This window comes from Osmerus eperlanus, chromosome 2 (genome assembly GCF_963692335.1).
Source record: "Osmerus eperlanus chromosome 2, fOsmEpe2.1, whole genome shotgun sequence".
Classification (NCBI taxonomy): domain Eukaryota; kingdom Metazoa; phylum Chordata; class Actinopteri; order Osmeriformes; family Osmeridae; genus Osmerus; species Osmerus eperlanus.
The window spans coordinates 11,461,675-11,486,774 of record NC_085019.1 but is presented as its reverse complement, the minus strand read 5'-3'; the positions used below and the strand labels follow the sequence as shown (position 1 = coordinate 11,486,774).

Here is a 25,100-nt window from a genome sequence, read left to right as displayed (position 1 = left end):
TTTTCTGTAATATGTGCTCAGATTGAACACGAAATAAAACTTATATCTGAAGTGTGGTGAAGTAGGACAAGGTTTTTTGTTGTTGGGTGCCATGGTTGATCCCAGTATCGGAGCTCCATTGATGTTGGCTTTTAATAGTTCTCATGCGCGCGCTTAACTCAGAGTTGACGTACTCCGAGTTGAGTTAACAAATTCAAATGAGTTTTTCTGGAACCGAGTTTTCAGAGTTTCCAATTTTAAAGTAACTCAACTCAGAGTTCAGGGTTAGGCTAAGAGTTTGTTAAACCCGCTACCTGGAATACCCCCCAGAACTGTTAAAAAAACGAAATAATTCACAAAATCAACAACAACAAACAAATAATTTCTGCATATGCAGGTAGCGACGCTAGTGCTAAATAACTAGTCGGCTCCATTACGCCGGGTAAGTAGCTAGCTCCTGAGACTTCTCACCAAAAGAACGAAGGGGAACCTTCGATTATGTCCGTAGGTACCTAGCGAAAAGTAGCCTCAACTTTCCTTGACCTTAGCTACGGCACTAATGCTGAAGGCTCGCTGATATAGCTGTCGGTCTTACTAGAACGGCGTAGGTATGCATCGTTGCTAACGTGTGCTGACGTTGTGATTGTGCTTATGTGAGAAAGACGGAGAGACGGAGGGAGAGCAGGGAAAGGAAATGCAGCTGAACGAATACGCTGCGTGTTTTTACCTAAATAGTGTAATTTTTTTGTTTGTTGACGAAACACAATATGTGGCGGCCGGTGTTGATTCTGTGGCGCACCGCCACGAATTAGTCTATGTGTGGGAAACACTGGACACATTACAGGTTATGCTCCGGAAGATGGAGACATTGGAGGAGAACCAGCGAGAGGCTCTCCTATTCAGGCGACTACAGGGCAGACACTGAAGAGGTGCCAGTGATGGACCTACAGGTGGCCCAAACACAGGCTGAACTCCAAGACCTTGAGGAGTGCCTTAAGGTGCTGGAGTTGCGAAAGAGAGTGGTAAGTGTTTGGAGATGCCATGAACTATGGCTTACACGCAGCGTTCAACGTTCACATTGGTGCTGACAATAAGTTCATGACTTCTAATTCCAGACGCTGTGATGCTGACGCTGGAAGACGGGACTGGGAGAGAAAGCTGTGGAGCTCCTCATAGAGGAGACACTCAAACACACCCCGGCAGCCCATTCAAAACAAGCCAGGTGAATGAATCATGATTGCAGCTTCCATATCCAACCTTTCACATGGCTATGTGACAAAAATCTAGAATCACATATTTTTTTGATGATGTATATTATGTTAGATGTGATTTTTTTATGACTTGTATAGCGCCTTTTTACACGTGCAATTATGTTGATAGAACACTAACTTATTTTGTGCTTCATTGTCAGGGCCAACAGACAGGACCTGTAGCGGGGACTGGCAGAAGATTTTAATTCACTGTTTGGCACTTTGTTTGAAATAAAATGACAATGTTACATGGAAATGCTGCCTTGTTTATGATTAGCTGGAGTTAGGCTACACATCACACAAACATAGTCCTCCTAAAGTTGGCTACCATGTAGCCTATTATACAAGAACAAGTAGCATTTTGGGCAAATGAGGTCTGCATATGAACCGCCCCAATATAAGCAGTATAATTGAGAAATATAGGTTACTTAGTTAACGTTGCAGTTACGGACTGGCAACGTCACAAAATTACGTTGCTAGGAGGTCGCGGTTACGGACTGGCAACGTCGGAAAATGACGTTGCTAGGAGGTCGCGGTTACAGACTGGCAACGTCGGAAAATGACGTTGCCACGACGTCGCGGTTACGGACTGGCAACGTCACAAGATTACGTTGCGGTTACGTTCTGGCGTCCCACAGATGCACGGTCCCGCAACGTCGCCAAAGACATTGCGGCAACGTATGTTTGGTCATCGAGTGACGTTGCGGCAACGTAAGGGCAACGTAACTGTGTTAGCTGGGAAGCGGTTGCCTTGGAGATGTAGCCATTGACCTTAACAACGTAGCATCTGCTCGGCAACAAAGTAGCCTAAGTTGCCTAAAAAAAACCTAAAACAACCAAATATGGTTTCTGCACAGGTCCGCAAACACCCCGAAATCGCTTCGCGTTTTAAAAAAGTATCTGAAGCAGACAGAAGACGAATTGATGTTACCTTGGAGGTGTAGTGACGTCACCAGTGCAAGTGCAGCTGATTGCTCTGACAATATGGCGTCTGCTCCAGATTCGACCTGTTTGATTTGTGATCTTCCCACGTATTGTTGTAGTATATAATAAACCAAATGTTTACTCCTCTACAGGTCTGCAAACGCTTTGTCGCCTCGATTTGTTAAAACGATTTGTTTGTTAACCGAGACCGTTACAAAGGCCTTTGCAGACCTGTCGAGGAGTAAACATTTGCTGTTTATCCACCTCTAAATAGCGTTTATGCGCGTTTACGCACATCTAAGTTCCCTGCGCCTCGTATTCTGCCGTTGGAATAATCCGAAATAAATTTGGTGTAATTTTAAAACACCAAAGACTAAATTTCATATTGTTTAACTTATAAACGATGTAGTCTGAATCATTTCATCTGCGCTGTAGGGTCTGTGACCCTCCAATCAATGCGTTGCGGCTGCGGCGGCGACACCAATCAGGACCCACGAAGTAGGCTATGTAGGCCTACACACACGTTGTGGATTCGTTTTCCTGTTCGGAATGGATTAATTAGCCATGGATATCAGGCGATTTTTGAAGAGACCATCGAGTGCTCCCACTTCCACAGATGCCCGCAAAAGGCCTCAAGTACAGAGTGATCAATTCACGTTTGTAAACGTTGTTTTGGTTTGCACAACATTGCATTAAGACAGGGACAAACGGCTAGAGATACAACACAGTTATCTTCAGCGGAGTAGACGGGTATTCCAGGAAGGGTTTGTGGATCTTTTGTGGCTATTCTGATTGTATGGCTGTCATAATTTACTACAGTATAGTGCACTACTGTAGATGGTACATAACATAACATTTGTGTCCAAAATCGCTGCCCCACTCATTTACTATTCCCTATATAGAATACACTAAATAGTTTATTCAATATAAACACAAACAAATATTTTCAGTGGAAGTCTTAAAAATATATTTCAAACCGTTGAGTTCATGGGGAGTTGTGAATGTGGGAGTTAATTCGGACACAGCTATGGAAAAAATTTATTTTTTAATTATTGCAAATTTATTTTCCTCAAATACATTTTTATTCCCCCCCCCCGAGCTTTCACGTCTGTTTCAACCCCCCCCCCACACACGCATTGACCGGACCGTGAGACACACGCATTTCAGCCCCTTCACAGAGGCTTGACAACCCTGTTTATTTATTCATTTTTACGTTTCATTAGGCCTATTTGGATGGAACCGTTAAGGTTGGCTTGTATCTGCATCATCGTAATTAAAAGAACGTTATTAATAGTCAGGGCCGGATTAACCATTAGGGCAACTGGGCACTTGCCCAGGGGCACATGACATCTAAGCGGCCCTGGACAATGTCAACTAAAATGTTACATCACGTTATGAACGCAGTCCTAACTTTCCTTAATGTGAGTACTTTATTACAACTCGTTCGATCAAAATGTTATGTTAAAATCACGTCAAAAACAGTGTTTGTGTAGTCAAGTAGTAGCCAGTGCCGCCGCTCCCATAACGCTCACTACGCGCTGTGCGTAGGGCACCAACTCCTGAGGGGGCACCAAAAAATTGCCAACTGAAAAATCATCATAGTTATAATACTTATAATACCGATATTATTTTAGTATAGAAATATTAGACATGTATATTACAAAACAGGCAGAACAAGAGATGTAGCCTATTTAAATGCTCACAAAAAGTTACGATGGTGCCCCCCCCCCCCAAAACAAAGATTGAGATTTTACTGTTAAACATTATCTATGCATTTTACAAGTAACTGCGCCAGCTAGCTGTTACTTTCTTACCTACTGTCTGCCAAGATTTTACCAATTGAAAAACGGCTTGTAAAATGTTTATTTTACATAAAGCTCAAAAAACTATTTTGCGCTCAAATAAAGGCCCCAAAAAAGCGCTTAATGCTCGCGCTTTGCGCGCGAGAATTAATTTTGGACATCCGTAACTAGCATCACATAAAACACAGGGGGGGGGGGGCCTTAAGCCTTGTTGCCCAGGGCACAGAAAATTGTTAATCCGGCCCTGTTAATAGTAGGCAGAGTCTGTTATGATGGGATCCAAGGACAGGCCTCTGTGAAGGGGGGGGGGTTGAAACAGACGTGAAAGCTCGTCTCGGGGGGGGGGAATAAAAATGTATTTGAGGAAAATAAATTTGCAATAATTAAAAAATACATTTTTTCCATAGCTGTGTCCGAATTAACTCCCACATTCACAACTCCCCATGAACTCAACGGTTTGAAATATATTTTTAAGACTTCCACTGAAAATATTTGTTTGTGTTTATATTGAATAAACTATTTAGTGTATTCTATATAGGGAATAGTAAATGAGTGGGGCAGCGATTTTGGACACAAATGTTATGTTATGTACCATCTACAGTAGTGCACTATACTGTAGTAAATTATGACAGCCATACAATCAGAATAGCCACAAAAGATCCACAAACCCTTCCTGGAATACCCGTCTACTCCGCTGAAGATAACTGTGTTGTATCTGTTGAGGAAATGAGAGAATACATATACACATATATATACAGTTAGGTCCATAAGTATTTGGACATTGACACAATTTTAATCATTTTGGCTCTGTATACCACCACAATGGATTTGAAATGAAACAATCAAGATGTGCTTTAAGTGCAGACTTTCAGCTTTAATTTCAGGGTATTTACATCCAAATCAGGTGAACGGTGTAGGAATTACAATACATTTTATGTGCCCCCCCCCCTTTTTAAGGGACCAAAAGTAATTGGACAATTGGCTGCTCAGCTGTTCCATGGCCATGTATGTTATTCCCTCATAAAGGGAGTTCGTTATTTCATTGACAAGGAGCAGATAAAAGGTCTAGAGTTCATTTCAAGTATGGTATTTGTGTTTGGAATCTGTTGCTGTCAACTCTCAATATGAAGTCCAAAGAGCTGTCACCATCAGTGAAGCAAGCCATCGTTAGGCTGAAAAATCAAAACAAACCTATCAGAGAGGTTTGGCCAAATCACACATTAGGTGTGGCCAAATCAACAGTTTGGTACATTCTTAAAAAGAAAGAACGCACTGGTGAGCTCAGCAACACCAAAAGACCCGGAAGACCACGGAAAACAACTGTGGTGGATGACAGAAGAATTATTTCCCTGGTGAAGAAAAACCCCTTCACAACAGTTGGCCAGATCAAGAACACTCTCCAGGAGGTAGGCGTATCTGTGTCAAAGTCAACAATTAAGAGAAGACTTCACCAGAGTAAATACAGAGGGTTCACCACAAGATGTAAACCATTGGTGAGTCTCAAAAACAGGAAGACCAGATTAGAGTTTGCCAAAAAACATCTAAAAGAGCCTGTACAGTTCTGGAACAACATCCTATGGACAGATGAGACCAAGATCAACTTGTACCAGAATGATGGGAAGAGAAGAGTATGGAGAAGGGAAGGAACTGCTCATGATCCAAAGCATACCACCTCATCAGTGAAGCATGGTGGAGGTAGTGTTATGGCGTGGGCATGTATGGCTGCCAATGGAACTGGTTCCCTTGTATTTATCGATGATGTGACTGCTGACAAAAGCAGTAGGATGAATTCTGAAGTGTTTCGGGCAATATTATCTGCTCAGATTCAGCCAAATGCTTCAGAACTCATAGGACGGCGCTTCACAGTGCAGATGGACAATGACCCGAAGCATACTGCGAAAGAAACCAAAGAGTTTTTTAAGGCAAAGAAGTGGAATGTTCTGCAATGGCCAAGTCAATCACCTGACCTAAATCCAATTGAGCATGCATTTCACTTGCTAAAGACAAAACTGAAGGGAAAATGCCCCAAGAACAAGCAGGAACTGAAGACAGTTGCAGTAGAGGCCTGGGACGAAACCAGGGACGAAACCCAGCGTCTGGTGATGTCTATGGGTTCCAGACTTCAGGCTGTCATTGACTGCAAAGGATTTGCAACCAAGTATTAAAAGTGACAATTAGATTTATTTACATTTTTTACATTGACATTTAGTCATTTAGCAGACGCTCTTATCCAGAGCGACTTACAGTAAGTACAGGGACATTCCCCCGAGGCAAGTAGGGTGAAGTGCCTTGCCCAAGGACACAACGTCAGTTGGCATGACCGGGAATCGAACTGGCGACCTTCGGATTGCTAGTCCGACTCCCTCACCGCTCAGCCACCTGACTCCCACCAGATTTATGATTATGTTAGTTTGTCCAATTATTTTTGGTCCCTTAAAAAGGGGGGGGGGGGCACATATAAAATGTGTTGTAATTCCTACACCGTTCACCTGATTTGGATGTAAATACCCTGAAATTAAAGCTGAAAGTCTGCACTTAAAGCACATCTTGATTGTTTCATTTCAAATCCATTGTGGTGGTATACAGAGCCAAAATGATGAAAATTGTGTCAATGTCCAAATACTTATGGACCTAACTGTATATACCGGTACTTCTCCATCTTGGCCTTTGTTCATTTTTGGCCAAGATGGAGAAATAGTGTCACGGCCATGCAAATATAAACTGTCCAGTTTTAGTTTTACACAAAATCTTACCTTATCAGCTTGTGGTTAGTGTCGATATGGACAAGAGACCTTGGGAAAGGCACTGAATATGTGCGTCTCACAATCCACCCCATTGAGGTCAGTCTTGTCAGCACACCTATAGTGTCCACTCTATGCATTGAAGCCCTTACACACTCCCACTGAACCAGGCACCCCCTGGATTTAAGGGCTCCTTTCATCATTCAATACCCACAGTGTAGTATTGTCAACTTGATGTCTGCAACCATGGCATCCAACTCTTCATCTGTCATTTGACTATACAGTAAAGTCGCTGACATGTTATTTTTTGACAGTCTTCTGTGGGTTGTATGTCTCGACACTCCCAACAATCTTGCGACGGTTGTGACAGAAGAAGTTAGCTGTAGGAGATGCTGAAGGTACTCGGGGCTAAAATAAAGCTTTGGACGACCTGAATGACCAGAAACTATTTGGACCTGAAGATTTGATTACAAATCTTGGACATGCTCCCTTTCATCCCTGATTAACCTACATAGTTCAGATAGGGTGTCCATGATGCAGACTGGAATGTGTCGTTGGAGATTAATTATGGGGTGGCAAGGCAAACTAGAGAAGGTTACCCCAGGCTAGGTTCTGGGGCCTAAAATGGCTGACTCCTAACTGCGTAGGTGAAAATCACTGCGCAGTTGATAAACTCCGCTTGAAACTGGTTTTCTCCAAACCAAAGGGAATGTCTGGTGGGGTACTTGAATTGACAAAACTAAGTGTGAGAAAGGAAATGATAGTCTGAGGAAAATAGGCTGTTATTGCACAACAGCCTATGGTGAGGTCATCAGGCTCAAGAGAGCCTGTCAAGAAAGGATGAGAGGATGAGACAGGGGGTAAAGAGTAGGGGTGAAATTACTGGGAGCTTTATCTCATGGGACCACTTTCATTGCCAATAGTGATCAGTTGTTGAACCAGGTCCGAATTAGGAGTGATAGAGGAGAAGAGCAGAGTCTGTTATGATGGGATCCAAGGACAGGCCTGGGACATTGGAGGGGGAGTATTTGAAAGATGGGGGATTTAGCTGTGGAGAAGTTCATCAACATCTTTACTAGCCAAAACAGTGCCTAAAAGGTAAAGATGGGGGGAGGAAGTTAGAATACTAGGAAATCTAGGGACTTTCGGAGATAGTGCCGTCATATCATCTAGGGCGGGGATTATTTTCATTTAGCCTATAAAACATGAGTTTTGGGGCATTGGTCTTTGTCTTTTCTGTATGTCTTGTGAATGCGCTATTGCCTTTCCGAAATAAACCATCAAGCTGCCTTGAGCTGTTGAAAGATATTTTGTCTTCGACTCCTTTTTCTACTACCTTCTACGGACGTCTTGATTTCCCCAACAAATGTCAAGGGTACTTGAAATGGCACTGCAGAAAACTAACTCTTGAGTACACACAAACTCCATGCGGTCCAAATCCAATGGCCTGTGGTCTAAAACATGTAGCAGCCGAGAATGAAGCCTCTCCAGAATATTGCGGCGTAGCAGAACCTGTCGAAATGATTTGGCATTAGTTTATTAGTCCACTTTTTTCATTACATAGTTCTGAAATCAAACTTTGTCCGACTCCAAATGTACTGAGGCATGTTACAGTATACTATCAACGTAATTAAAGCCCACGGTCAGGTCCGGACACTTACTAATCCATGAAAAGAAGTTTACCAATTTAAAAGTATTTTATCCTCCAGCTAACTATGTTCTACTCGCTATTAAATGGGGAGGATCGATTTAATCTTATTTTAAGTTCAATAATATACTCGGCCACGTCAATACATATACTTACTAACTTTAAAGTAACTATCTCAAAGTAGCTCAATGCACGTTGGATTACCACGTGTCGAACGATCGTGTGGGGACTCGAAGACGCTGACCAGGGTGCTGGTCCCCCGGCAACAAATATATATATATATATAATATAATATTGTTACGCCTCGCTACGCCACCCAACTCACGCCCGGGGTCTCACGAATTTGCATAGGCTACGTGTGCGGAGAACACACGCTTGGCTACGAGTTAGTCTGAGGCTCCCTCCCTCCCGGCAAGGAATCTCCGCACCCAACCAAACCACGATGTCACAGACGGTCACCGGGGGCCTCCGAACGCAAACCTCAAGAGATCTTTTATAGGAGCAAATGTTTATAGGCCCTTTTTTGGGCAACACATCATAGTTTATCGATCACTTATTCCTTGGCTACGTTTCCCTCCCGGTTACAACGCCCTTCCCACCCGATAACAAAAACGTTCAAAGGCCCTCGTCCGCCCTTATTCCCCCCGTTAGTTTATCTGTGAGACGCAACACCGCACCTATCGAGAGAGTATATGTGTCTGAGCAGATGAACACTTCAAGACCCTGTTTTGCGTAAACACCAGCTGGGCAGTTTTCGTGCCTAAATGACTGGTCGCGATTCCCGGGGAACTCACCTGAGTCTAGGTGTGGGGCGCTGAGTGGATCCCTTGGTCTCGAGCGAGGGGCGCACAAATGGGCGGTAGGGCAACGACTGTCTTTTCAAATTTTTATTGGCAGATTATTGGAACAGAAACAAAAGTGTAAAAAGAAAAAGAAAAAGGTAAGCTAAACCTCCTTTACTAAGGCCGACAAAAAAAATAAGAAAACGCGGACCCTGGGTCACTAATAAAACAGCAGTACAACTGACAAAAAATGAGCTCTTTGCTAAAATAGGCACAGATGGACACTCTACAAAAAACAGGCTCAGGAAAAACCTTGACTACTCGACTCACGACTCAAGAAGTACAACCGAGAGTGTGCTCTCTTCACCCCCAACTTTCATTCTTATATCTTTCAATACGTGATGGCCCTGTCTAGACTTTGGGCCATACATGACGCAGGTATCTGTCTACACGTTTCCTGTATTCTCTAAAAAGTCAAATGTGGTTTCATCTATTCAAGCATTTCCTAACCACATCCTCTGCATCTGTCATACTGAAACATTCTGCCTTAAACTTTTACACATTAGCAATTCTACATATCCATTTTAAGATGCACATCTACAAAGTGTTTAAAATTCAAAAAAGGTCAAAAAAGGTTCTAAAACATTTGCAAGCTATTTCTTAACATTCTTTAAAATATTATGCAAGCACTTTCTTAAAAACATTTGCCAATGCACATTCTTTCTAATAAAACACATGCGTATGCTAGAGGTCAAAACTCCTCTTGAAAACACCAAACTTGGTATATGTATGCACGGAAAATTGCAAAACCTTTATATATGTATGCAAGCATCTACAACTTTTTAATGCACAACTTGGATATACGTATGCACAAAGTCAAACACATTTGCCAAATGCACACTTTTCATTATTAAGCATTCTTCTTTTTTTTTTTCCTCAAAATTGTTTCTCCAAAGTCCATCAAAACGAAGGCTCCTTTAGGGGCGTTCGACACACGTGAGGTTAGGAACAGCTAGCCTAGCTTGCTAGCTGATGAACCGCAAGACAACGCCATACCTCTACACGTGGTAAATCAGAAGTCACACAGTTCTTCTCTAATTTTGGCGCAATCATAGCAAAACTGGTACTTCGACAAAAAATACCACATTTATCATTTTTTCAGCCTGTCTCTACATTCTCTTATGTACAATAAATCATGTTAGTTAAATCCTTCAAACTATCTAACTACAGTAGCTAGCTATCTCGAAGTAGCTCGATTCACGTTGGATTACCACGTGAGGTTAGGAACACCTTTTCCGATTATTGTATGTGCCTAGCTTGCTAGCTACAACTCTTAATTATTAGCCTTATTTAAATACAAACAACTTCCACCAAACTCGTTTTAAAACTAGATAGGCCCCTGACCTTGACTCGATCCTAGCTACCTACATCATGTGGCACAGACATTTTCAGCGAAGTTAGTTGGTCTAGTTAGCTTGCTAGTGCTCTTCTATGATGCATGCTCAGTGACTCATAAGCGGAGTTATAAGTTATATGTTACGGACCCGTGTCCTTCCCTTAATTGTGCCCGGTTTGTGTTCCGTGCGTGTGTTTGTGTTTCGTTCTGTTCTCCCTCTCAGATGCTTGCAGGGTGTGTCGGTGATTGGATATCGGCGTAATCGGCGGCCAGCCCCCCCAATCGGGGGGCTTTGGAATAGGAAAGCTGCCCATGGGCTTACATACCATCACGCAGTAACCTCCTGTTTTATACCCTAGGTAAGGAACGGGTGCCACCCCATGTATGTTAAGTTTAGGGATTATTATGGTTTATTTAGACAGGGCTCCTTTCTGTTTTTTTCTTTGGCACCGTTCGTTGTTCCATTGTGTCTCCCTGTGACGAAATAAACATTACTGTTTCTGTTACCGCTGCGCTTCGTTTTCTCCGCACCACCCTTCCCTCGGTGTTAGGCCGGTAGGGTCGTAACATCAATGGGGGCTCGTCCGGGATTCATTTGAGTCATTTGTGGTATATTTGATATTTGGTCGGACAACGGGATTGGTGTAGTGCGGTGCCGCCGTTGGTATGGCTACCTCTTTCGTGCAGAGCTTTCTGGACAGTCCGTCTTTGAACCTACTGGACCTGTGTCGTAAGGCAGACCTGTTTGCTATAGCGGCTCATTACGGTATTTCAGCGCCTAAGGCCATCGTTAAAGCGGAGCTGCGGCAGCTGGTGTGGACTGAGTTGGTCGCAGCCCAGGTACTGGAGGCGCCGGTAAAGCTAGGTACTCCCACCCCTAGTGCGCCGGGTAGTCCCCCCAGATCTGTGTCTGACAAGGGAGAGGGGTTAGGGCCTCCTCCTACCTTACCGCGGTATGACCCCGGTTCTGGTTCGGTGTCTATTGGTGGTTCAGGTGAGACTGCACGTACTTGGGTAAGGCTAGCCTGTCTCCAGCTGGAAAGGGAGGCGAAAGAGAGACGGATGGACTTCGACTTTCACCTAGAAGTCAAGCGGCTAGAGATAGAGGCTGACAAAGCCGTTCGGATCCGAGAACTGGAGTTACAGGCTGGGAGAAAAGAGCCACCGCCTGTTGCAGCAGGGTCTTTTGACGTAAGTAGGAACATTGCCTTAGTTCCACCTTTTAGGGAGGCGGAGGTGGCTTCCTATTTTAGCGCCTTTGAGCGTGTGGCAACGTCTCTGCGTTGGCCCAAGGAGGTGTGGCCCGTGTTACTACAGTGTAAATTTCTAGGAAAAGCTCAGGAAGTTGTTTCGTCTTTGACTCTCGAAGACATGCGAGATAGCCAAAGGTTCTCTGTCTCTCACCCAGGAACGCATGAAGCAGCGTTTCGACAGGAAGGCTTCTCCGCGTTCGTTTACGCCAGGTGATATGGTATTGGTGTTAATGCCTATCGCTGGCTCTGCCCTCTCGGCCCGTTTTTCGGGTCCCTACCCGATAAAACAAAAGTTGAGCGAAACTGATTATGTGGTGCTGACGCCAGACAGGAAACGTCAATCGCGTGTCTGTCACATAAACCGTCTAAAGAGGTATTATGTTCGTGATGTGTCCGAGAACGGCAGTGATACCGTGCCCCAGACTACCTCTGTTGCCTCTTGCTCTCCAGACCTGTTGAGGGACGTGGATGAGGATGGGCAGCGCCTGCGGTACGCGCCTCAGGAGAGCGCTCGGCTGTGCAACACGGAGATGCTGGTGGCTCTCCCCACAAGCCTGGCGTATCTGGATGCCCAAAAGGCTGCGGACGTGGTATCTCTGGTACACGAGTTTCCTTGTCTTTTTAGTGACGTGCCCAGTTGCACTAGCGTTTTAGAGCATGATTTGGACGTAGGTAGTGCTCGTCCTGTTAAGCAGCACGCCTACCGGGTGAACACAGCGAAACGTTCGCTAATGAAAAGGGAAGTTTCTTACTTGCTGGAGAACAATCTGGCAGTACCAAGTAGCAGCCCATGGAGCTCACCCTGCATTCTGATCCCTAAACCTGATGGCACCTCCCGTTTTTGTACTGACTACCGGAAGGTTAACTCGCTGACCGTTCCCGATTCCTTTCCGTTACCACGGATCGATGATTGCATCGACACCATCGGGTCAGCAAGGTACGTGAGCAAGTTAGACCTGTTAAAGGGCTACTGGCAGGTCCCTCTAACTCCTCGTGCCTCTGAGGTTTCAGCGTTTGTCACACCTGACGACTTCTTGCAGTATACCGTCATGGCATTTGGGATGAGGAATGCACCGGCTACATTCCAACGTCTGGTAAACATAGTGCTTCGTGACGTCCCTAACTGCACGGCTTATCTAGATGATCTGGTGGTGTATTCGGGTACGTGGCCTGACCACCTGGCCTCTTTGAGAGCCGTGTTCAACTGTTTAGCCAAGGCGTCCCTGACCTTGAATCTGGCTAAGTGTAAGTTTGGGAAAGCAACCGTAACCTATCTGGGGAAGGAAGTCGGTCAAGGCACCGTTCGTCCTCTCACAGCCAAAGTCACTGCTGTGAAGGGGCTCCCTCCGCCGACCACTAGGCGTGAGCTGCGACGGTTCTTGGGCATGGCTACTACAGGGGTTTCTGCAGGAACTTCTCTAGCGTAGTGGCCCCACTGACAAATCTGTTAAGCCCTGCCGTCAAGTTCGAGTGGTCCACTGACTGTAAAAGGGCGTTCGAAACGGTGAAGACCTTACTCTGTTCTTCCCCGGTGCTTGTAGCACCTGACTTCTCGAAACCATTCAAGTTGGTGGTCGATGCCAGTATGGTTGGGGCTGGAGCTGTCCTCTTACAGGAGGATGTGGAGGGGATTGACCATCCTGTATGTTATTTCTCCCGTAAGTTTAATAAATGTCAGTCACAGTATTCGACCATAGAACAGGAGACCCTTTATTTGTTGCTCGCACTGCAGCATTTCGATGTGTATGTTGGTTCGAGTGTGTTGCCTGTTGTTGTGTTCACGGATCACAATCCGTTGGTTTTTTTACACCGCATGTACAATCTGAACCACCGTCTGATGCGGTGGGCCCTGATGGTTCAAGGGTACAACCTGGAGATACGCCACAAGAAGGGGTCCGAAAATGTGTTGGCTGATGCCCTGTCTCGTGCTTAGGCCCGGTTCGTATGTTCTGTTTCAGTTGAATTGTGTAACAAGCCACGGTCGGCTTGTTTTTTTTATGGGTGGGGGTGTTACGGACCCGTGTCCTTCCCTTAATTGTGCCCGGTTTGTGTTCCGTGCGTGTAGTTGTGTTTGTGTTTCGTTCTGGGCCCCGTTCGTCGTAAGGGTTGAAGCTAAGTTAATCAATTGTCCCTTTAGCCCGTTAACATTAGCGAGATGAGTGAGAACAGCAAATATCGGCTCGTCAACGGCTGATCCGCATCCAAATCATGTGGTTAATTTCAATCAGGCTAAACTTATCAGGGAAATTGCACGTGCACGTCCTACTTCAAAAGGCAGGAAAGGTCGATCACCAAAACCGTGATTTTCTAACGGTATGATGGCGGAAAAGACGAAAGAGAGAGCGGTGATAGGCTATTCTCGCCATCCGAGCAAACTATTATAATGAGTCTCTAGACAATAAGCATATTATCATGGCTAAGTCAAACACCGCCACCGCTGCCAGAGCAAAACAAGCAGCTTGGGAAAAAATTGCCGATAAGCTAAATGCGAAAGTTTTGGGGAAATGTATAGGCTCATCTTAAGTGCCTCATTACCCCAATCAATCAGATCACATTTCTTTATTGTGCCTGCTGGTATAGGCTTAATGGAAATTAATAATTGAATGAGATCTTGCTAGCGAAAATAATGATCTCAACTCTTTCAGAATAAGTAGGCTAAATAAAAACAAGGCCAAAGAGTATCTAATTGATACGAATTCATAGACAATTATGAGGATATATGTAGGCTACTGCACTTATATCATGTACTATATATGTGTATATGCATGTAGGCATATGTGTAAATCCCTCTTTGATGTCATTGACTGGGACATGGCCAGGGAATATGATGAATTGATTCATCAGCTGGTTAAGCGCCAAGTACACTTTTCTTACAGCAACGCATGCTGCGGCTTTGCCAATGTTTTCTGCATCGCCTATACTGTATAAAAATGTAGCCTATAGCCTACCTGACGCAAAAAACCTCAAGGCTATGCAGTCTGAAGCACAGTTAAAGTTTCAAGTAGCTTTATTGTCAATTTCTTCACATGTCAAGACATAAAAAGGAATCGATATGACGTTTCCCACTCTCCCACAGTGAAACAACATACAGGCACAACAGATAAGACAAGAAATTTCGTAAAACATAGCGTTACATATTCACGTACAGCAGCATAAGCTCATAATAAAGCATAAAGCTTGCTGCGGCGTGTGATATTTGCAATGTACGGCCCGAGAAGGTCTTGCAAATAAATGAGTCCATGTCGGCTGAATCGATATCGCTCAAACAAGAACTCATCCGTGTGAAATAAAGGATCTTGGCAATTGCGAAGAACTCTATTGGTATGGAAAGCTCATCGAACTAAATTATAGCTCCTTGGTCAACTGGGTCTCTCAAAAAGGGAGCTGCCATGTTATTTTCTGGGGGTGTGGCAAGCTTATCCAGCTACACTTACGTTAGCCTGCTCTGGAGCAGGTTAGTGCTAATTGATATGTTACTATGGTGATTTATCGAAAGTTGCTTCCACGAACCAAAAAGAGGGGCATTTTTTATCTTAGCCTGAAAATTAGCTCGCTAAACCGCTTAGCGAGCTACGACGAATACCCCCCTGTTTTCCCTCTCAGCTGCTTGCAGGGTGTGTCGGTGATTGGATATCGGCGTATTCGGCGGCCAGCCCCCCCAATCGGTCCACCTCCAATCAGCCGTCCAGCAGCCCATATGAAAGACCGGCGCGGTTCAAGAGGGCAGTGTGGAACGACAGCTAATGTTTGATTGTTTGTGGTGGATTGTTGTTAGCGAGGATAGGTTATATGGTCTGTGAGGCCTTTGGCTACGGTTTTGTTTGTACTGTTTGTACTGTTACGGAGTAAGCGCTAAAGCCTGTTTCTTTCTGTTTTTGTTCAGGCCGATACACAGTATCGTGCTTTATTAGGTTCCTCCGGTAGGAGGGAACCTATTGTTATTGTTGGTATTCTTCTTATTATTTTTCTTCTCCTTGCGCCCCAATATCTCAAAAAGTCCCTTGTCATAAATTTTCTAATTTGGCACATTGATACTACATCCAAGTGGGTACCCCCACACCAAATATGGGCCACATCAGACCATAGGGGGCGCCACAGGCCACGCCCAAAAGTACGATTTTCAAAGTGATGGCATTTCCACCCCATTGCTCCAATTCTTCTGAAACGTGGTGTGCATGCCTCATTTTTCATGAGGAACAAAAAAGCCTCAAGGACCCATAAGGTCCGCCATGATGGATTTTCCTGTACTGTGATAATTTGGGAAAACCTTCAAAATTCCTCTTCTCTTGAACCAAAGGTGAAATTGACTTGAAATTTGGTACAGATATGTATCATTGACGTATTTAAAAACGTTACTTAAGGCAATTGAATCAAGTACAAAATGGCTGAAATGGGTGTATTTATGTAAATGTCTACATTGCCTCAATATGTTTGTGTCACTAAATCAAATGTATTTTTGAAGGATGGTTCAAACCTAATAAGCTTTAAGGTGACATGCCTCTGAAGTACCATGCAAAGTTTCACCTTGATATGTCAAAATATGACTGAATTACAGCTGTTTGAACTTGGACCAAATCTGACAATGCTCGCCATTGGAGAAACAGCTTTTTTTAATTATCCAGTTATTGAACTTTGTGTATTCCATGCCTGGGAATGGCTCAATTGGCTGAGATGTTGTGCTGGTAATCAAGGTTCAATACCAGTCAGAGGCATAGTTTTTAATTTTCTATTCTGTCTCTAACGGTTTCTAGTCTCCCGATAAATCCTCCGGTTGTAAAACATAGCAATGCGTGTTTATTTGAGCCCATCACAACACTCCGATCATCTGTTTAGCGAGACTGTGTAAACCACTGCAAAACAAGCCAGGTTCACCACAGTAGCTAGCTACTTGTAGTCTACGCATGGTAGAGATAACTCTAATGGTTATCTCTAATGAAGTAAATTAATTGTTCAGGTGGATCCCTTGCCTGTTGCACAAATTCATTTCAGTAACCTGAGCCAGGACACATCCCCACTGATGCTAGGCATGATTTGAAATTTGACAAGTTATGGCACTCCTAACAACCTTTTAAAAAAAACTATGAGTAAGTTATTCTTTACAGCAGCAACCCAGTCATTCTGTTGTCCCGTTTTTATAGGAAATGTACAAGCAGTTTCAACTTTGGACGAATCTTACAATGCTTACCACAAGAGAAACAGCTTATTTTTTTATACAGTAACTGAACATGACAATATTCAGCACTGAGAATATCTCAATGGGCTGGGATGGTGACCTGTAAAGTATAAGGTCGTAGGTTGGAATCCAGCCATAGTCTTTTGGCCTGTCATAATTTTGATTATCTGTTCAGTTCAACAAGATGACATCATTCTGAAGTACCACAAACAATTTCACCTTGGTATGTGAAAATATGATTGAATTAGAGCAGTTTCAACGTTGGCTGAATCTAACAACGCTTACCACAGGAGAAACAGCTTACTTTTTTATACAGTAACTGAACATGACAATATTCAGCACTGAGAATATCTCAATGGGCTGGGATGGTGACCTGTAAAGTATAAGGTCGTAGGTTGGAATCCAGCCATAGTCTTTTGGCCTGTCATAATTTTGATTATCTGTTCAGTTCAACAAGATGACATCATTCTGAAGTACCACAAACAATTTCACCTTGGTATGTGAAAATATGATTGAATTAGAGCAGTTTCAACGTTGGCTGAATCTAACAACGCTTACCACAGGAGAAACAGCTTACTTTTTTATACAGTAACTGAACATGACAATATTCAGCACTGAGAATATCTCAATGGGCTGGGATGGTGACCTGTAAAGTATAAGGTCGTAGGTTGGAATCCAGCCATAGTCTTTTGGCCTGTCATAATTTTGATTATCTGTTCAGTTCAACAAGATGACATCATTCTGAAGTACCACAAACAATTTCACCTTGGTATGTGAAAATATGATTGAATTAGAGCAGTTTCAACGTTGGCTGAATCTAACAACGCTTACCACAGGAGAAACAGCTTACTTTTTTATACAGTAACTGAACATGATAATATTCAACACTGAGAATAGCTCAATGGGCTGGGATGGTGATCTGTAAAGTATAAGGTAGTAGGTTGGAATCCAGCCATTATCTTTTGGCCTGTCATAATTTTGATTATCTTTTTAGCTAAACAGGATGACATCATTCTGAAATACCATGCACAATTTCATGCAATTTCACCTTGAAATGTCAACTGTTTCTTAACCTTTGTCCCAATGTTGACCAAAGCTAATACTCTGCCCTTTCTATTCAAAGAAACAGTTCTATATCTCAACAGTTGGTGTGTAGCAGAGAGGATAGAGAGACTGCTTTGTAACCTTATGCTCATGAGTTCAAATCCCCATTCAGCCTGTTGTTGGCCAAACATGAAGTAGTTTTGCTCTCTTGTTTTCCAACTCTCGATCTTCGATAGTGTACATGTTTATAATATTTAGCCATTTTGCGGAGGAACCCACATCGCTGCTTGCAGCTATATTGTTTGATTTGTTATTTGTTCACTCGCACAGGGGGGGGCTTTGGAATAGGAAAGCTGCCCATGGGCTTACATACCATCACGCAGTAACCTCCTGTTTTATACCCTAGGTAAGGAACGGGTGCCACCCCATGTATGTTTAGTTTAGGGACTATTATGGTTTATTTAGACAGGGCTCCTTTCTGTTTTTTTCTTTGGCACCGTTTGTTGTTCCATTGTGTCTCCCTGTGACGAAATAAACATTACTGTTTCTGTTACCGCTGCGCTTCGTTTTCTCCGCACCACCCTTCCCTCGGTGTTAGGCCTGTAGGGTCGTAACATTATATAAGTTATAAGTTACTTATTAACAGATAAGTGTAACTGATACTATTGTATTTTACTGGGCAATATAAGGCTACTTATGACGGTTACTACTAAACATAAAAATGTACTTACAGAAAGCTCTTGAGGCTCCATTGGTGTCTGCCTTGCTTGCATCCCGACGAGTCTAAGGAACTGCTTGACCCACCCAGCAATGTCACGTTGCCTTAAAAATCACTGGACCGCTATACCGCCGACTGGTGGTATGGAGGCTTTACAGCTACTGAGGCACATATTGTCGCACACGCACACAGGTTGTGGATTTGTACCACGGCAGAATTGTAGCAAAAGTCACGTGTAAAAACCCCGCCAAGTGAGAGGCCAGACTTTGTGACTACAGATCTGGACATTGTTTTACACATACACAAATCTCAGTGCGCATTTGTGGATCGTGGTACGCATTTGTGGATCGCGGATCGTACACATTTGTGGATCGTGCTGTGCATTTGTGGATCGTGCTGTGCATTTGTGAATACTTTTGCTACAATAATAGCCCCATACAGACTGATAGGTGCCCGCACAGCTGGGGAACCAGTTAAATTGGGAACCAGTAGGGACGTAACACCGGCACAATCCGGAAGAAACCACCAAAGCTTCACAAGGCATCGTTCGCCCATCCCTACTATACAGTACACTCACCTAAGAGACTTCAATTTTACGTTTGACTCGCATTATGATCAAGACCCCCACCCTTTCCAAACTAAACGAAGTGCTAAATGTGTAAGGCATTAGCTAGCAAATGGTAGGCTAGTTAACAGGTGACATTATGCTAGCTACGATAGCTAGGTTAGCTCTAACTGTAAGACCCCTCCATTTTATAAAACGCATAATAGGGGTTATGCGGAAAACACTTCCGTATTCGGTAAAACAGACATCATCACTTCCGGATCTGTACGCTCTATGCTGACATGGTGCTGTTTTACACAAGATACCTCCAGTTTCCAATTTTATATCTTGGGGAATTCTGTGCCAAAAAGGTCGAGGATGGCAGCCTTTAGAAGCGAAAAAGAAAAAGCGATTCTCCATTGATCTGTCGACTCGGAATTTTGATTTGGGTCGTGATAGTCTTATTTGAGTGAGAACGGCTCGCCTGTTGGACTGCATAGTCTTAGGCTACTGTAGGCGGCAGCCACGTCTCGTCACAAAGCAAATAATTTTACATGTCGATCAATTTTACACCAAAAAGGTCGAGGAGGGCAGCTTTCAAGATATATGGGAATTCTGCATTTAGCCAGGCGGTACGACATCAAGTCATCCGGACATTTCACACTGAGATACGCAGTAAAAATCACTGTTTCGGATTTTCCCGCATCTGGTACTTAAACGGTTTGGATAAATACATGGTCCTCAAAGTGAAATATTTTAAACGCCCAAAATGCTCATAATGATAATAATGTTATTGATTGTGTGAACTAGCTGGGTTTTCCGTTTGGTTAGCACAGCAGCGGAAATTATTACATCTGTTTTCCGGTTCGTTTCCTGGGTACTCCGCATAACCGCTATTTCAGTACTTACCGATGGCAATGATGTGGTGGTTGTTGTTTCGGAAGATGTGCTTGGTGTAGGTCGGTCAAGAAGAGCCGTCCGAACACCAGCTGCAACAGCTCTTTCAATGAACACCGTTAAATCTTCAGGACTTGCCATTTTGAAAGACCGCCATGTGAAAAATCACGTGGTTTCCAGAAAAATCCAGAAAACAATAGGGGCGTGGCTAGCTGCACATGGTGTTTTACACTGTGTTGAAGTGATCATAACGCTCCGCAGACTTGTCCGGTGTTAGTTATTTTAATGCGTTTTCCCAAAGCTGCTGCCACTGCTGATTTAGGCCTGCCTTTCTCAACACAATGCCTTTCCCCAGTCTTTGATAATTTAATATTATTAGAACAATAATTATTTTGACAGCTTATTTTGCTATATTGTCTGCTCTCTTGTTTTCCCAGACAACTGAGTGTGCAAAATGCTTTTGGTGATAGCTGAAGATAAACATGCTTAACATTCCAAAAATACTTTAAACATTGGACGAAAACCATGTCCTAAGCGCAACTGATGTAGCATTCCCTTTATCCAGCAGCTTTTATAGGTAACTCATAAACGCCCCGCCTGAGAATAACACGCTAGACATTTTTAAAAGACAGCTTAAAACCTACCTTTTTACCGAAGCATTTAAGTAATTTGATCTCAGAAGGGTTTTACTACTTTTATTAGTTATATTATTGTTTTTATAGATTTGCTATTTTAATTATTACTTTTATCATTTGTATTATTGTTTATATTGATTTTATGTAAAGCACCTTGAGCTACAATTCTTGTATGAAATATGCTATATAAATAAAGTCTTACTTAAAGTCTAACTTAACTCCTCCCAATTTGCAAGATATCTGGTTCCGAAGGAAGATCTCATGGTTCCAGTCTGCTGTCAGGTTGTCAAGTCTATATATCTAAAAAGCTTATTTGGAATCACAGAGTAGACTTAATTCTAAAAGTATGAACCTAACTACTGCAAATGAACGACACTATATTTTGATTGAAAATACGATACATTTTATTTTGGTTGTGATGAAAATAGGACATACAATACAAATCAACATAATACAGCCGGCACAAACTAATTTAGCTTATGAATGTCAATTATGAAAGCTTATTATGAAAATCTAATATTTAGGAAAGATTAGCAAAAGTATTTAATAGGAAAGCATCTTTTTCAGTGCTCATATCAGTAATTGTGTATATTCTCAGAGCCTTAAGGCCGAATTTTACTACTCCCTTTTCACAGAGACGGACACAGGGAACGACCTCTCCGATGTGGAACGCCCTCTCCAAACCCTCTCCGAGCCCCTCGGAGAGCTCTACGTGCACGTCCTGATTTTCCTGACTATCCGTCCGTCCGTCATTTTACGGATACCCCTTGGCTGTGATTGGTCCGTGTTAAGAACCGCTTACGTCAGGGGCGGGGTTGCCGTGACCAACAATATGAACAGAATCCTTTGACCGCCATTGCTGTAAGTTTTTACAATTCATATTTCAGCTAAACAGTACATGTAAATCAGCATCTGAATTAAAATGTGACAAGAAATGGGCAGTGTAGTTGCTGAAAATGTGCTTATTTTATTGATGAAACGGCTAATTTGTAAATTTGCTCCGACTTTTCGATAACCTAACATAACTCTTCTGGCGGTGAATTGTTTTCAGCACCCACAGCCTTCGGAGTACTATAAATTCAACGAATCTGTCCAACTCCGTCCGTCTATCTCTATTCTCTGAGTTGGAAAATAAATATATTCTAAAAATAGAGTGAGCATTCCCTTTAAACACCAAAGAAACGTTATACTATATTATCTCTGTATTACATAAACTTTTAACTTTTCATTTCACAAGCATAGGCACTCATTACAGGAAACTGTCCTTCATGATGCCAGGCTTCTGCAGAGCATTCTTCCTTCGAGCAGCAGCTTCCAGAATCTTCTTCCTGGGTCCCAGCTGGATGCGGATGCCCTTGAGGTCATCATCAGTGCAGAGCATGAGGGCCTCCAGATCTAGCTGCTCCCTGGTGAATGCAGGGGCAAAGTCTGGCAGGGAAAGGGCAGACAGAAAGGCATCTAGAGGAAAAGTGTCCTCATCCTCCTCATCATCCAAACCCAGTTCCTCCTGGTTCCAGGGCAGATCGGCATCTTCAGCATCATCCCCCAAACTGCTGTCAACTACTTCCGACTCAAACACCTCCTCGCGGATGAGGTAGCCCAGGTCCTCTGTGTCTCTGCTAGGGAAGTCGTCTGGTTCCAACCCCATTTCCATGGAGAAGTTTTTCCTGAAGACCATGTTTCCCAGACCTGGACGTTTAAAGATAGACTCCTTGGTTTGGCTAGACCAGTCTCCATCTTCGACATCATCATCTTCAAAGCCTCCCATACTTTCTCTTGTGTCGTCATTTGCCTCAATCTCGTCTTGCTCGCTGAAGACACCCATGAACTCTGGCTTCCCTGCAGTACCGTTCTCCTGCTTGACGAAGATTACGTTCCCGTCTCCTCCAGCCCTCTCTGTTCCCCCTTTCTCTTTCTTACCAAACTTCCGTTGGAGGGTCCCCTTTACTCTGGCTGTGAGGGACCCTGAGGTGTCTGCAGCAATGAGCTTGGAGAACTGCTCGTTGACGCTGTTAATGGTTCCCGTGTTGGAGAATGAAGCTACGCCGGCTTCAGAGACAGACCCTCCACTGCCCACTCCACGGTACATCTTATCCATCTTGATCTGGTGCTTCTTCTTGACCTTCTCGCAGACTTTCACTCGTCTCTCAGCCTCTTTGGTGGCCTCCTGCTTCAGTCGGGCCACTTTCTTGGCGTTCTGACTGGTCTGCTGTGAGGCAGCTGAGTCCAGGAAGCGCACGCAGTCCATGCGGTCACGTGATGCAGCCACGTCCATGGCCGTATGGAAATCATTGTCCAAGGAGAAGAGATTTGCACCAAAGTTGACCAGGAAGCTGAGGATGTGCATGTGGCCGTTGGTGGCAGCATGGTGCAGAGGAGTGTTGCCCCAGATGTCACTCCTGTTAGGATCCCCTCTGTCAAATAAAGATAAACACCACTCATAACATATTAGTAAAATACACAAAATTTGCTTATAAAACCTTAATCCTGAAACAACAAAGAACCTTAAAGTTGTATATGATTAATTGAGCCGTGTGACATTATTCAATTTATATTAAAATACTATAAGGTTAATCAGAATGTTCTCTTCACTAAGGCTGTACTAAGGGTGTGGAAACCCAGCCCTTATGGGAGTTACTTGGTAAGCCATTAAGAATGAAAGTCCTCGTACATATATGCCCCATCCCTCCAGCCATAAAACTCTGAATTGCAGTATCTTAGCAACAGTTTATCATAAAACCAAGTTTGCTGTAGCATATCACATCACTGTGCTGCTAACGCCCAAGATTTGGGTTACAGAATTCAAGGTTGCTCAATGCTGTATTCTTTAACTACAAACATTGTATAGAGAAATGTGTATAATTCTTCCTCAAATATTCACAAGAGGTAGAAGAATTACCCTCCCCCCTCCCCCATCTGAGAGAGTGAAAGGACCCATTGTGCCTCATTGAAATAATTTCCTTGCCTCATTTAATATCTAGCTCAACTCATTGGAAAGAATGTCTAGTCCAAAAATCTGACATCACATGAGGAGTTATGTTTAAGGGTATAATAAATACTAATGGAGTGTTTGACATTTTAATGGACAATAAAGTGGCCCTTTGAACTTTCTGGAATTGTATCACCAATTGAAGTTTCCTCATAGTGTATCTTTCAGAGTTATATAGCATATAGTGTAACTTTCCAAGTAAGTTTGCCAAGTTAATTACAGACTCACAACAGTGTGTTAAGTAGAAGCTACACATAATCTACTTGTCTCTTCTATATTTCTGTGTTAAAGTGTGTGTTAAACCTGTGTTAAACATTCGTAGCCACCACTACGTAGCCACGTTTATTTCAACCTAGGGACTTTATTCAGTACAATGGCACGATCCGTTGTTATGACTAGGTCATAAAATGACGAATCGTCGAAATACAGACAAGTCGTGGGCGAAACTGCAAATTACTTCATTTAATTGGCTATAACTTTGTGAAAGAAACACCTCAATGAATAAGATGAAATTTGACTGTTTCTTAATGTAAATGTGAAATATAAAGACCGAATATAAATTGTGCTTACCCTCTACTACATATGAGTTGGAGGGCATCAATATGTCCATGAAAAGCAGCCCATAACGTTGGCGTCATTCCATCTTCGTCCGGAGTGTTGAGGTCTTTCCTTGTGGCCTCTTTCAAGAGGTCCAAGTAGCCATCAATCGCTGCTTTGTGATACCTAGACATGACTGACTGTAGAATGCTACACACTTTAGCAGTTAAAAGATCAGAGCCATTAATAGCAAAGACTGTAATATTTTAGCATGTTCCTTCACACACGTTGGAGCGCGTTAATGGCGCATTGGACATCCGAATGAAATGGTCAGTGCACTGGGCGTCTTCATATCAGTGGCAAAACCATAAAACAAAAGCACAAAGTTCGCAGCTGTTTCGTCATCTCATATCTTTTACAACGTTTAAACATTTAAAGTAGAAGATTGGCAAAATGGTCAAAAAGTTCAAGTGAAAAACTTCGTTCGGGTGATGAACGCTTCAATCAATCGGTGGGGCAAATTATTTTGTCACGTAGTCCTATATTATACCTATGACTTTAGGTCATAATACTGGGCAAGGTGCATTTATTTATGCACAGATTAATTAAAATATTTGTCAGTTTCTGCCTGGATGGGAATGTAATGTAGACAAGCCGTTGCTATCTCTTTTTTGTTGCCCCGTGTAAAATAAGAATTTTGGTCAGAATAGAATGAACCATTTATCGTTGGTTTATTGTTCATATGTCCATTTCTGACTAAATGGAGTTGAAGTTTTAGAGGGAGTCAG

At 43.1% G+C, this 25,100-nt stretch overlaps 1 protein-coding gene and 1 long non-coding RNA gene across 2 annotated transcripts; one reads left to right on the top strand and one right to left on the bottom strand.

Moving 5' to 3' along the window:
* Window positions 1-1,114: 1,114 nt before the first annotated feature.
* Window positions 1,115-1,474, top strand: LOC134013535 (uncharacterized). The gene is made up of 2 exons (XR_009928964.1): window positions 1,115-1,201; window positions 1,391-1,474. It is a non-coding gene; the product is annotated as an uncharacterized LOC134013535 (long non-coding RNA).
* Window positions 1,475-21,906: 20,432 nt separating this feature from the next.
* Window positions 21,907-24,795, bottom strand: anks4b (ankyrin repeat and sterile alpha motif domain containing 4B). The gene is made up of 2 exons (XM_062452948.1): window positions 24,346-24,795; window positions 21,907-23,200 (listed from the first exon to the last, which is right to left on the bottom strand). The coding sequence occupies exons 1-2, from the start codon at window positions 24,504-24,506 to the stop codon at window positions 22,036-22,038; spliced, it is 1,326 nt and encodes a 441-aa protein (XP_062308932.1). The 5' UTR covers window positions 24,507-24,795; the 3' UTR covers window positions 21,907-22,035.
* Between the last annotated feature and the right edge of the window lie 305 nt (window positions 24,796-25,100).